The 14,354-nt window shown below is 50.9% G+C and overlaps 1 protein-coding gene across 1 annotated transcript in view; it reads right to left on the reverse strand.

Annotated features, from left to right (window-relative positions):
• Window positions 1–13,305, reverse strand: part of LOC147748878 (lactoperoxidase-like) — a 1,319,638-nt gene extending 1,306,333 nt beyond the window's left edge. The window contains exons 1-2 of the mRNA XM_086964410.1: window positions 13,240–13,305; window positions 12,572–12,649 (exon numbers count right to left, since the gene is read on the reverse strand). Coding sequence (XP_086820536.1) covers window positions 12,572–12,649; window positions 13,240–13,246 — 85 coding nt within the window. The 5' untranslated portion in view covers window positions 13,247–13,305. The remainder of the gene's footprint in view (window positions 1–12,571; window positions 12,650–13,239) is intronic.
• Window positions 13,306–14,354: the final 1,049 nt, after the last annotated feature.

Genomic DNA, 14,354 nt, shown 5'->3' on the forward strand with positions numbered 1-14,354 from the left:
GCTCATGATGTGTCTTTGGCAGGACATTTTGGGCAAGACAAGACCTTTGAAAGGCTTGTCACCCATTTTTATTGGCCCTAAATGCGCAAGCACTCTGAAGCTCACTGTATGTCTTGCCAGACTTGCCAGGCAAGTGGTAAGAGTGGGAGGAAGTGTAAGGCTCCTCTCCAACCTTTCCCTGTGATCAGCACCCCCTTTGACAGACCCTCCAGCATTTTGATTACCGCGATGGCCGCAATATTTACTATTTTGCCCGCAAAATTAGGTCTCCCGGCAGAAAGGCAAAAGATTGTGCCTTCTTATTGGCTGTGCACACACGTCACTAAGTGCTGTGCCGCAATACAGCCATAAAATATCCCTTCTGTGTCAGAATGTGAAAGTGGTGCTTAAATAGAACCCTGGTCTCTTCCTTACATGTAAACAAAACACTGATTCTTTTGATAAAGGAGGAGGAGGCTCTAAATTCAGCAAAAAAATGAAGTTGTTAAATTACTCCAGTAGTGTTTATGTCCCTCTCCTCTGTGTGTTAAAGGTCGGACTTCCCCACAGAGCTGGTGAAACCAGATGTCACTTGCCGTTTGTCTTCTGATGCCTCCCCAAATCCATCAAAGTCAGAGAATGGATGGATTTTTCATTTGACACTGCAGAGAGCCTCTTATTTGATGTAAAATGCTGGACAGTGGAAAGCCTTCTTTTCCACAAAGCTGAGTTTAACCGCTTCCACGCTGATGACGAGCTGGGCTCGTCATGGAGTAGCCTCCTCGCACGCTGATGACGAGCCCAGCTCGTCACGTAACATGCGTTTTTAAAAATCTCAGCGTACGAGCGGAATTCCGCTAGCGCGCATGAGGTTAAAAAATACAGATTTAAGAAAAGTTGGAAAATCAAATTAGGTTTGAGGGTATAGATCTAGGGACAGCACGAACAGGTGAATATTGTTATTCACACACAATAAAAGAAAAGATGTGAATTCGTGGGAAGCGGAAACCATATGCAAGAATGTGCACAGTATACCGAATACTAAATAAAGAAAACAACCTGGGTTAATACCTTAATAAATCAAAATATTTGTCTGCTCCCCCTCCTATTATTTCTTTTTCCTTGAATAATGTGCTATATATGGGAGGGTTTATTTAATTGCACACTATTTTGCCCGCGAAATTAGGTCTCCCGGCAGAAAGGCAAAAGATTGTGCCTTCTTATTGGCTGTGCACACACGTCACTAAGTGCTGTGCCGCAATACAGCCATAAAATATCCCTTCTGTGTCAGAATGTGAACGTGGTGCTTAAATAGAACCCTGGTCTCTTCCTTACATGTAACAAAACACTGATTCTTTTGATAAAGGAGGAGGAGGCTCTAAATTCAGCAAAGAAATGAAGTTGTTAAATTACTCCAGTAGTGTTTATGTCCCTCTCCTCTGTGTGTTAAAGGTCGGACTTCCCCACAGAGCTGGTGAAACCAGATGTCACTTGCCGTTTGCCTTCTGATGCCTCCCCAAATCCATCAAAGTCAGAGAATGGATGGATTTTTCATTTGACACTGCAGAGAGCCTCTTATTTGATGTAAAATGCTGGACAGTGGAAAGCCTTCTTTTCCACAAAGCTGAGTTTAACCCCTTCCACGCTGATGACGAGCTGGGCTCGTCATGGCGTAGCCTCCTCGCACGCTGATGACGAGCCCAGCTCGTCACGTAACATGCGTTTTTAAAAATCTCAGCGTACGAGCGGAATTCCGCTAGCGCGCATGAGGTTAAAAAATACAGCATGGCTCCCAAAGCCCTGAGGGACCTTCTAAAATGTACAGGCTCTCTTAAAGCAGTGATCCATTTAGGATGTCATCCTTATCCTGGTAAGGAGGGACTATACTGTTCAGGGTCCTATTGTCAACGGATGTTTCCCTGATTCAAGGTACACTATTGCTGCCGCCATGGGTCTCTAGTCCCAGTTTCTTCCTATTTTTCTGTACCTCCAGGGTCAACTGATCCTGCCTGAGTCTAACTCTCTCAAGTTTAATCAGGTGGTATTCCATTTCCAAGGAATCCTCCCCCTTGCTAGAGATGGAGGTCCCTATGGAATGATCTGAAGCATTGGACTCGGCGGAGGGGGAATTAGACCTTCTCTGCCTACTCTGAACCCTCCCAGGAGTAATAAAGGGGACGCCCTCGGTGCCATCTGCAATATTCCCTGGGGATCAGAGTTTGCCAGTGTGGAGAACGGTGATGGATTAAACCCAGATCTCTTGACTGGGTGTGAGTGTTTGATTGACTCAGATGCTCCGTCCATCACCACCCCCTTTTGCACCTCTTTTGGCCGCCATAAGTGTGGCAGGGTATGCTCAGAAGTGAGTCCCTTGCTCACTTTGCCACTGGATTCAAGCAAGCCGGGCTGAAGACGGCTGGAATGCTAGAAACCGGTCCTCGGAAGTTTGTTTCCGGTCCAGGGAAGACATGGCTTGGCAGTTCGGGCTGGACTGTTCCCATGAGGCACAGGGTCAGACTGATTTGCATATAGCCATGTCTGAACTGGGGTGGCAGAGTGGGCTAAAGAACTGTGATGGATTAAACCCAGATGGGGCGTGGCTTGGACGCCGATGGCGATGGTCGCCTGAGAGCTCGGCTCCGGGACTGAGCCCGCTTTGATCCTGCAGATCGGAGTCCGCGGGGCACCCGGACCCCCACAAACCGATGATCGGACCGATTGGGACCTGCTGGGACACCCGGTGAAACTCGAAAACCGGTTGATCCGACGAAAAACCGAAGTTCAGGGACCCGCGGAGTGGGACCCAAGATGGCGCTCAGACCTTCTCGACTTCTTGGCTGGGACCCTCAACCCGGAGGAGCATAATCGGACACAGCGCATCCTCTACATCCTATCTCCCTATGACATGATGGTCTGGGTGACGCTTTGATTAGATTCGAGCACGGTGATCGATCCCGGACGGTTTGTTGACCGAACTATCGTTGACCTCAGAACACGGACTTCTGGCGGCCCTGTGTGTGGAGCCGACCCCACGAGCCGCACCCGGCTGCACCCCACCGAGTGACTGAACTCCATGGGCAGCACGGCGCCCTGGCGCCACAAAGTCTCCGGCGGCACTGGTGACTCTCGTTCCAGATCCTCATCGGCCAAGCGGGCCTACCCGACCTGGCGCCGTTCGTCCCCGCCTCCTCCTCATTGCCCTCCGACGACACGGTGGTGGTGCGGCCCAAGGTTGCGGAAGAGCAGCGGGCCCTGGAGACGGCGATCGACGACCCTCGGCTCAACGACAGCGTGCCGGGAGAGGCATAGTCGACGCCCGCACTCGGTGGTGCCTTTGACGGACTTTCCACCGTGGGACCCAATCGCCATGGGAAAGCCGAGGGGACCCAAGGGGACCACCCCAGCCGCCTCGGATTCGGAGGCGCCGGACAAAGAGGATCGAGGGGACCCGGAGAGCTCTGGTGGCCCTCACTTACAACAACAATTTGACCGGGTCCTGGAGGCGATCGCGACCACGCGCTCGGCCCTTCAGCAGGACATTGCCCAGGTTGCGACGAGCCTGGGCCTCCTTAGGGCGGACCACGGCAAGCTCTCGGATAGAGTCAAGGAAGTGGAGCGCTCAGTGAAGACCTTAGAGCCGGCACAGAAAACCCTGGCCGCGACGATGAAGGATGCCCTATCCCGGATTGAGGCCCTGGAGCGACGGGCGGAGGATGCGGAGGGACGTAACAGGCGGAACAACATTCGAGTGGTGGGCCTGCCGGAAAAGATTGAAGATGGCGACATGGTGGCCTACTTGGAAGCCTGGCTCCGGGACACAGTGACCCCGGAAGGCCTGTCCTCCTTCTACACCCTGGAGTGGGCACATAGAGTGCCGGCGAGGCCGCCGCAACAGGGCTGCGCCCCGCGACCGGTGGTGGCGCGTTTGCTGCATTTTCGGGACAGAGACCTCATCCTTAATGCCGCCAGACATAATGGCCCTTATAAGGTGGAGAATAGTCAGGTGAACATTTTCCCGGATTACACGTATGAGACCCAGCGCAGACGGGCCTCTTTCCTGGCGATCAAGCGCGAACTCCGGAGCGAGGGCATCCAATATTCGCTCCTTTTTCCCGCAAGGCTCCGCATAATCATTGATGACAAGACCCAGTTCTTTGATTACCCGGAGGAAGTCTGCAACTGGCTCGAACTCTATAGAGCTGGTAAAGATGGTTTCAGCTCGTCATCTCAGCTGGCAGTGGAACCTGGGCAGCGACGGCGGTCCAAAAGACTTCGGAGTCGCCGTGGCAAGACAGGCAGGCCTTCGACTGTGGAGACATCGGCAGAGCGGAAAGGAGTGTTGGAGATGCTGGTTCACGAGGTGGCCCCATTATCGAGGAAACGGACCCTGGAGGCGAAGGGGCACCAACGGACACGGAGGAATCGGAGACCGACAGTGTCCACATGCTGGTGATTACTCCAAACTCGGCTGAGGACATATTGGATGGACAGGGATGACGGGGTGAGCTACTTCCATTTGGGTGGGGGTTTGCAGCGGGGGTGGCAGGGGTAGGCGATTGATCATGAACTCCGGTGAAGGGGGGGGGCCCTGATCGTGACATAGCTTTATGTCTTGGGCTCAACCAAGTCTCGGTAGCCCGGGAATCGAGGGCCCATTACCGGCGCCCAGCCCGCACCTAGCCCTTAAGGCCTTCCTGAGGTGGCGACCGCAGGATTAGTCGGGGATTGTGGGATTGTCGGGGGTATGGTTTGGATGGAAACTAGATGGCACTATTTGGGTCCTGTTCTGGGGAGGGTGGGCAGGGGTTTGTTTCGAACGGGAGTTGTTGTTTTTTTGTTGGGGAAAATGGCCGCCATCAGTGTTGAATTGACTGTTGCTCTCTCTTTGTTGGAACCGTGGTGGAGAGACCCGGAACGAACGATATGGGACAATGGCTGATATTGCTAATGTGAAATGCATCACTTGGAATGTACGGGGGCTTCACACTATGTCTAGACGCCACAAAGTTCACGCTTATTTAGTGCGTAGAGGGGTGCAAATAGCGCTGCTGCAGGAGACCCATCTCAACAAGGCGGAAGGGGCGGCGCTACAGCGTAGATGGAGAGGGCAGGTCTTCTATACTTCGTACTCAGCGTATGCCAGGGGGGCGCTAATTTGGATCAGGGCTGGGGTCCCCTTTCAGGTTACGAAATCAGTGGTGGATCCGGAGGGTCGCTACGTGGCTCTCTCAGGCACACTGGGGGGGAGGGACTTGAACGTTTGCTGTATTTATGCGCCTAATGTAGACCAGCTTGCCTTCCTCTCCGGGTTATCGGGTTCGTTGGCCCACTTCTTCTCTGGACCCCTCCTACTCGGGGGGGGATTTTAATTCAATAGTGGACGTGGAGGCCGACCGCTCACACCCCCCCCCCTCCCTGACTCCCCAGTTCGCCGGGTGGCAAAAGGGAGGAGGGACTGGCAGACGCACTGGGGGCTCACGGACATCTGGAGAGCACAGCACCCCGACACTAGGGACTACTCCTATTTCTCGGGCCTGCATGAGTTGCACGTCCGACTGGACGGGTTTCTGGGATCGGCGGAGTTAGTTTCCGCAGCGGTCCAGTCTGAATATCTGACCAGGACTGTCTCAGATAATAACCCTCTCCTGCTGGACCTTCGCTGGTTTCCCGGGGTCCCTGCTGTGCCCACCTGGAAAATGCGCCCGGAGATCTTGGAGGACATAGTCTTTAAGGCGGACCTGGAGGATAAAATCTCGGAGTATTTCGCGTCCAATGGGGGTACTGCGGGATCGAGGGCGTTGGAATGGGACGCCTTTAAGGTAGTGATCAGGGGCTACTGCATTTCTAAAAAGGTGGGCATGCGGCGAGTCATCCTTGATGACTTGGCTGCGGCTGATCGGAAGCTCCGCGAGTTGGAACTGCGCCGCCCCGGGCGTCCTGAACTCCAGGAGCGCACGGCGGCGGCGGCGGCGGAGGTCGAGCGGTTGCGCTGCTTCGACTACAAGGCTTATACTACTAGGTCGCTCGCGGAGGGGGATAGGTCGGGCGCATTGCTGGCGTGGTTAGCTAATCCTACACGCCAGACCTCTCTGACGACGTCCATGCGCACGGCGGAGGGGGCCGAAGTGCACACTCAACCTGAGATCTTGGGCTGTTACCTGCGCTACTATGAACAATTGTACCGCAGTGGCTCTGCCAGGGACCCCGACCTGATTGAGGACTACCTGCGACCCCTGGAGCTACCAACGCTGGAGCCGGACATAGCAAAGGCTCTGGGCTCCGACGTTGAACTGGGTGAAATTCGCAGCGCCATTAAAGGGATGGCGAGGAATAAGACCCCGGGCCTGGATGGCCTCCCGATTGAATTTTACTCCGCCTACGCTGACCTCCTGGCACCAAGGCTGCTGATAGTTTACAGAGAGGCGAAGCGGTTGGGTCGACTCCCCGGCTCGATGTGTGAGGCCTTAGTGGTTCCCCTCCTCAAACCGGGAAGAGAATCGACCGACCCGGCGTCCTACCGTCCTTTATCAATGCTGACGGACGATTATAAGATACTGAGCAGCATATTGGCATCGAGGCTGCTTGGGCACATGCGCTCTCTGGTACATGAGGACCAGGCAGGATTCATTCCCAAGCGAAACACGACCATGAACATTCGCAGGCTGTTTCGTTTGCTGGGAGAACCGCACACGGAAGCCGCGTGCCCGGTAGTCCTCTCAGTGGATTTGGAAAAGGCCTTTGACAGCTTGGAATGGGACTACCTGCGCAGTGTACTACTGCGGTTCGGTCTGGGAGAGGGCTTTGTCAGGTGGACTACGGTACTGTATGCCTCGGCGTCGGCCAGGGTAAGGGCAGGCCCGCTGATCTCCTCGCAATACCCGGTGGAGAGAGGCACGAGGCAGGGCTGCTCATTGTCCCCGCTACTTTTCGTGCAAGCGGTGGAACCACTGGCGCTGCTGCTCCGGTCGGGGATCCATTTTAACGGTTTGCGGACGCCATCTGGCCCACATTATGTCTCGCTGTACGCTGATGATCTGTTGCTCTTCCTTGAGGACCCGGTGGCTGCCTTGAATGGAGCTGCGTCGGCGCTCACGGCTTTTGGGGAGGTCTCGGGCCTTCGGGTGAATTGGGCCAAGACCTGTCTGTTCCCGGTTTGCAGGGGAATGCCCAGCCCCGACATCAGTAGGGAGATTAGGTGGGAACCTGACTGCTTTAAGTACCTGGGGGTATACATATACCACAACCCGACTGACCTCCTGGATGGGAACATAGCTCGCTGCACTCGCGCGTTGCGTGGTAGCATGGACTTCTGGGCTACCCTGCCGCTCTCGGTGGCAGGGCGGATCGCTCTGCTGAAAATGGTGGCACTCCCCCGGCTGCTATACTATTTCCGTGCGCTGCCGATTTGGATCCCGCCGGCCACCTTTCGTCTATTGCGGTCAATGGTGGTGGGATTCCTCTGGGGTTCGGGCCGCCGGAGAGTGGCCCTCAAGACCCTGATGAGGCCGAAAGCTGAGGGTGGTCTTGCGGTGCCGGATTTCGAGAAGTATTACTTGGCAGCGCAACTACAGACCTTCACCCAGGAGGTCGCCAGGGAGTTCCGAGGCCCGGAGACCGAGAGGGGCATCGGGATGGCTAGGCATGTTATCTCCTTCATCGCGTTGCGACATCGTCTGGCCTTGCAGGACCTGACGCTCGAAGAAAAGACCATTCGATTATGTTGGAACCGTGCCCACGCCCGGGGACAGCTGCGGTTGCCATATGCACCCGAAATACCACTGGGTATGTTGACGGCCCTGCCTCACGGAGGTGATTGGTCACGCCTTGGGGACTGGGAGGACGCGGGTCTGCAGCTGGTGGGAGACCTTTACGAGGACGGGGCGCAATTGCCCTTTCAAGAGCTCATAAACCGCTTTGACGTTCCTCGTGGCGACTTCCTCTTGCACACGGCTCTGGTCCGAGCGATTCAGGTGCACTGGAAAAACGGACTGGAGGAACCGCCTACGTCCCCGGTGTGCCAGTATGTTATGATGTCCACGGGGACGGTCAAGACGGTCACATGCCTGTATAGCAGACTGATTAATGAGGGGTTGACCCCCCTCACCACCTTAAGAACCCGCTGGGAGGCAGACATAGGGAAGGAGATTCCGGAGACGACCTGGTCACAACTTATGAGGCGGGCCTGGAAGGGCGCACGCCACGCCCGCTTCCAATTGGTCCACTTCTATGTTCTCCACAGGGCATATTTGACCCCGGCGAAGATCCAACAGTACTTTGCCACGGATTCGGCGGAATGCCCCAGGTGCCGGGCGCATGAGGCGGACCTCCTCCATATGCTGTGGTCTTGTCCGGTGTTGTCCTCCTATTGGCTTGGAGTGGGAGACACCCTGAATAGGGTAACGGGGAGGTCCTTATCGGTTGATGCGGCGGTAGGGCTCCTACACTGGTTCCCGCATACCCCCAAAAATAAAATTTCTAGTAAATTTATCGATCTAGGGCTTCTCCTTGCTAAACGGGAGGTGACCAGGAATTGGAAGGCAAGGGTTGGTCCAACAGAGGTTAGGTGGCACAGCGAACTTTTGAAATGGGCGGCGGGGGAGAGCACGCTGCGATACCAACTAGCTAGGAGGCAACACAACGAGAAGGAGCAGGAGGCAGCACTAGAATGGGAGACGTTAGTGCAGGCCCTCAGGAATTATTGCACTTCCAGCGATTCCGAAAGTGAAGATGCAGCACGTCCCGAGTCCCGATAGCCAACTGTACTTTAAATACCTGTAGCATTCTCGGGGAAATCTCCCATGGGTCTTCCTACACGCATCACCACACACTGATGGCGGGGTTGGGGGGGGTTCTACCTAATCCACTGGGTTGTTAGGGGGGTTTCTTTAGCTTCTTTTGTGGGATGTTTTAGAAAAGCAGATGAAGAACTATGGATCATCTGGACCAGCTTCGACCTCCTATCGGATCCCCACTGGTGTTCGCCGCCCGACCCTCGGGTTGTGGGCTGAATGGCTGTGTACACATATAACTTGCCAAGGGGGGATGGGATGTGTTCTACTCTTTCTGATTGAACCTATAATGCTGGTCCAATATGTAATTTTTGCTAATTCCTGCAATAAAAATATATTTAAAAAAAAAAAAAAATGGATTAAACCCAGATCTTTTGACTGGGTGTGAGTGTTTGATTGATTCAGATGCTCCGTCCATCACCACCCCCTTTTGTACCGCTTTTGGCCGCCATAAGTGTGGCAGGGTATGCTCAGACGTGAGTCCCTTGCTCACTTTGCCACTGGATTCAAGCAAGCCGGGCTGAAGACGGCTGGAATGCCAGAAACCGGTCCTCGGAAGCTTGTTTCCGGTCCAGGGAAGACATGGCTTGGCAGTTCGGGCTGGACTGTTCCCATGAGGCACAGGGTCAGACTGATTTGCATATAGCCATGTCTGAACTGGGGTGGCAGAGTGGGCTAAAGAACGGTGATGGATTAAACCCAGATCTTTTGACTGGGTGTGAGTGTTTGATTGATTCAGATGCTCCGTCCATCACCACCCCCTTTTGTACCGCTTTTGGCCGCCATAAGTGTGGCAGGGTATGCTCAGACGTGAGTCCCTTGCTCACTTTGCCACTGGATTCAAGCAAGCCGGGCTGAAGACGGCTGGAATGCCAGAAACCGGTCCTCGGAAGCTTGTTTCCGGTCCAGGGAAGACATGGCTTGGCAGTTCGGGCTGGACTGTTCCCATGAGGCACAGGGTCAGACTGATTTGCATATAGCCATGTCTGAACTGGGGTGGCAGAGTGGGCTAAAGAACGGTGATGGATTAAACCCAGATCTTTTGACTGGGTGTGAGTGTTTGATTGATTCAGATGTTCCGTCCATCACCACCACCCCCTTTTGTACCAATTTAGGAAAGAAGCATAGAGATTTGGGTCCTGATTAGCAGGATTCCAGTCAGACTTGTCAGAAAAACATAATGATACCAGGGTAAAGTGGGAGTGACCTTGAAAGCACCTACTTTCCTACATAGATGCCCCAAACTTTCAGAAGTATATAGCCATAAATAAACCAGCCAGGCAAAGCATCACTGAGTCAGCACAAGAGGAGAAATGGGTGGGAGGAGGAATCTCTGTTTTCACTCTCGTACCATTTAAGCACACTGAGCTGCACATGCTCAGGTGGACACAGGAGAATGGGAATAGGTCAAAAGAGCAAATGCACTTTCCTGGAGGAAGGTTGAAGGGGTCCAGAGTAATTACTGTGAACTGAGATTAAGTCAAAGATTCCAGCCATTACTTGCACTTAATACGGGTCTCAAACTTAAAGGTCTATATGAGTGAATGTTGGTCCCAAGCTTGCTTATCTATAGAGCACAAGCGTCAAGGTCATGGCAGTGATTCACAAAAGAAACATACTAGGATAAAGTCGCTCACCCAACTCTGACAGTCACATATATTTATTTTTTGTAAACTTTGACACACACAAAATTGATAAAAAGGAAAACTTCACAGTTCATTTTTGTTCTGAATTTCTTAATTTGTCACTATATGAGGTTGCATTTTTAAATATCTTACAGGGTTGAGGTACCTGCTTCAAGGATTGTTGTGTGTCCCGCAGTCTTCAAGGGATAATAATAATTGTAAGATAACTTTGATGGTTAACTGGAGAAATTTGTGTTTTATCTAGTTGCAATTTTGACTCAAAGTCGCAAACAAGTTAATATGCCAGCTAAAAAACACACTGTGTAATATGTGATTCACAGACTTATATTTTATGTAGCTAGGTGAGTGGCACATTGGTTTTGACATATATCCTTTTGATACCTGTAGTCCATATGTTACATCCTATTCCAATACAGCACATTGAGCTATGAACCAGCTTCAAGGAGCACATACAAAGTACAAGGCTTAGGTTTGGAACATAGCTGTTTTTTTGTGCTTAATCTGGCATCCTTCTAAGGTTTCTAGAAAGGGTTCCTGTGCGTGGTAATACAGTCTTATTAGTGCAAACAACCCCCAGCACTGCATTACATTTTATATCCTAACTTTGTGTATCTCCCAACCATGTATTCCATACATATAGTGCTTCTAGTAAGGATGATATGTGACTCTTACGCTTTGTAACCATCATTATCTTGTGCAGAATTTCCCGTGCAAGGATGCCTGCGTTGCGGGGATGATTGTTTATGTGCAGAAAGGGACACCTTCCAGCACAAAAACAATCACAAGAGGTGTTTTCCTCTTTCTATGCGTGGGCTTCCTTGTTCCTCCCCTGACGAGGCGTAGGATTCTGATGCATTCCCATGTTTACGAAACATTGTAAATTTAGGAATGTGGCAGAATCAATGGGTGTTGCGTGGGAACACTCACAACAACACCCATGGAATGTCCCTTTCACGCAAAGTGCTGTGTACAAAGGGGATGTATTTACAAGGACATGAAAAGCCACGCATCGAACACCAAATTGCGTCACCATTGTGTCACAAACAGTGACGTACCGGCGGTGCAAGGGGCTTTGAAATATGCCCCTGCATTTTTAGTCAGTGTCCTAGTAGAACAGGGCTGACAATTGTCATGTAGACTCATTTTATAAAAAAATTCCTGGGGTGATTGCGGCTTGCAAGCTTATCTCGCTCACGTTATGCAGTTTCAAATATGATGGCCACTATAATCTCAAATTCACTTGAGCAAACTGGTGGACTAATTAAAAGAAAGTCGTATTCAGCGGTACGGCCGGTACTTTATTCCAGCAAAGTGTCAAGCCAGTACACACCCATGAGCTAGTAAAGCTAAAAACACACCACGTGATACAATTGCTGGCTGAGAGAGCAGAAGCAAGCCAAACAGCTTTCCCGCAGCTAAGGAGAGCTGAGCTCTTTTAGTAGCAGCGCGCATAAGAAAAGTCCTGTATTTTCACCAAAACACTCTCTGATAATGATCAGCCGAAATCAGAAGGCTTCCTGCCCTCATATATTCCCAAGTGAGCAGTAATCTTATAAGGAAATGCTGTCATACACACCTAAAGCTACCGAGGGAGAAAGGAAGTACAAAACGTCGCTATAGTGCTTAATGGTAAACAACAGTCGAAAGTGCCTCTGCGCTGACCCGCTGTCTTTCCCTGTACACAGTGTTGTGGTGTTAGTCTTTCTGCAAGGGCTCTGCTGTCGGGTTGGTAGACCCATGACATGACCAATTGCATAACAGTGCTGAAGACTCACCTGAGTGAAACTACATTTATGGGCAATAAACAGATTGTGCAGGGGCAAAATAAAGTCACTCAGTCTGGGGGAGCTAATGACTGAAGTTGGCTGTTCCCACTGTCCCGTGCTGTATGCTATTGGGCATAAATAAGAACACAACAATGGATGAGGAGGGCTGGCTGGAAGACATTCTTTGTATATTATAGTTAAACAAACAACAGCAAAAGGCCAGTCATTACAAAAAGGAGATAGAATTGGTTACGAAACACAATGGGGGCAATACTAATCTCAACAGGAGGTCATATAGAATATCAGAAAAAAAGCCCTAACGACAGAGGACACAAAAGAAGACAAGATATGTTGCTCTTATGTATAAGAAAGTGATGGGTGAACACAGTACCTGAAATAGCTGCTCCAGTCTTCCGCAGCTGGGCTACGATCACCAGGTACGCCAGGAAAAGGTCAACATATGCCACCCCTGAAGAAAGCAGAAGAATTAAAGGAGTAATTTGCAAGTTTAACACAAGCGGGCGTGGGAACCGTGTCCTTTCTAAAAAAAAGCTGTAATACTTGTCAAACATATCTGTAAATCTCAAGATTAATAATACATTGAAGCAGGTAGGAGAGCACTTGAAAATAGTAGCTTACATTATTATGACTCCTGGATATTATTAACAGTATTAATACCCAACCATGCTAAATTTCAAATATACCATGAACGTCAAGGAAGCACCCTAAATATCTTCAAATACCCCAAAACCCGGAATGCCATCAAACAGCCTTAAAAGCACACAATAGAACTAAAATACCGAAAGGACTAGTTTGGATGCATTATCTCAATATTATTCAGTCGTAGAGAAATACCAGCTAATTATTATTTCTGATTTACGGCCACATACATATAATTAGAATTGCATTAGTCGATGGCGTAACACAGCCCCCCCCCCCCTCCCCCACTCAGCATAGTACTCTGGCCAGAGAGCTCTTGGCTGAGTCTGGAGGGGGCCCTGCACGTACCTTGCAGGGGGGCCTTTCAAGTTCCCCTACGCCGGTGACTTTAGTCCTTACCTGCCATTGTGTGCTTTCTGTGAAGAATCTAGGGCATGCAATGCATTTTATAATATGGAGTTTGTATTTAACAGGCACACCCATTTAAATCAGCCGTCTTTTAAAGGAGACGCCCAGCATTTTTCCTCGGGGCCCTCCAGAGGAGCGCATTTACAAGTGTGAAATGAACACAGAATAATTATATAAAAGCAATGCACGCTAGTGTTAACCTGTATCTGTATCTTTTGGAGTTCAAATATGTGCTTGTGTCATGAGGGCTCGTGAGGAGTCTTCTCCACAATGAAAACTGAAAACACAGAAGCTGAACCAAATGCGGAAAGATATGTGACCTAATGACCTTAATTACCCGCTTTGGCACTATGGGACCAAGCACCAGTCGCGCTCTCCACATATCTGATGACTGTTCAAAAATAGCTTAATCTCCCCGTACTCTAAATAAATGTCTTGTGTAATCCGGTTGTCATGCAATTCACCTAAGGTATGCTCATACTATATAAATCTGCAAAAATATGTAATCATATTGTGCACCATGATATCCCTCTTCACCTGTTTGCACCCGACAATGCCTGGTTCCTTCCTGGTTCCTCGCAGGTCACTGGCTAGTGACTTTGAACATTGTCCCCTCTGCTTTCAGGTCTTCACCTCTTCAGATCCACCCTTGGATCCACCGGAACTGCCCTCGACGACCCGCCTGCAGCATCCTCATCTTCAGGCTCCATAGAACCGCATGACGAAACCCGACACACTTTGAGACATATGCACCCGCTTCCTGTGGGTGAGGTAACTCTGGCACTCCGGTGCTCCTGTGTCGCAATACACCTCTAGTGTCTATGTTCCGAGTTGCTAGGTTCTAGGTCATCTGGAAGGTTCCTTTTTCTTTAACTTTGTGACTTTTACGCACCCATTGAAAGTCTATGGGCGCCCGCGTGTAACTTTCAACACTGCACACGCACTCCGTGGGCCTCCTGGTCACTAACTATTGTTAGCTCCTTGTAGTCCCAGCGATTCCCAAGGCCCTAGGCCTTCTTCCTTTTAGATACGTGGTTCTTATACCACTATTTTAGTATATGGTTTGAGTGGCCACCTGGGCCTATCCATGTTGTGCAACTTTTGTA

Source organism: Lissotriton vulgaris, chromosome 1_1, assembly GCF_964263255.1.
Source record: "Lissotriton vulgaris chromosome 1_1, aLisVul1.2, whole genome shotgun sequence".
Classification (NCBI taxonomy): Eukaryota; Metazoa; Chordata; class Amphibia; order Caudata; family Salamandridae; genus Lissotriton; species Lissotriton vulgaris.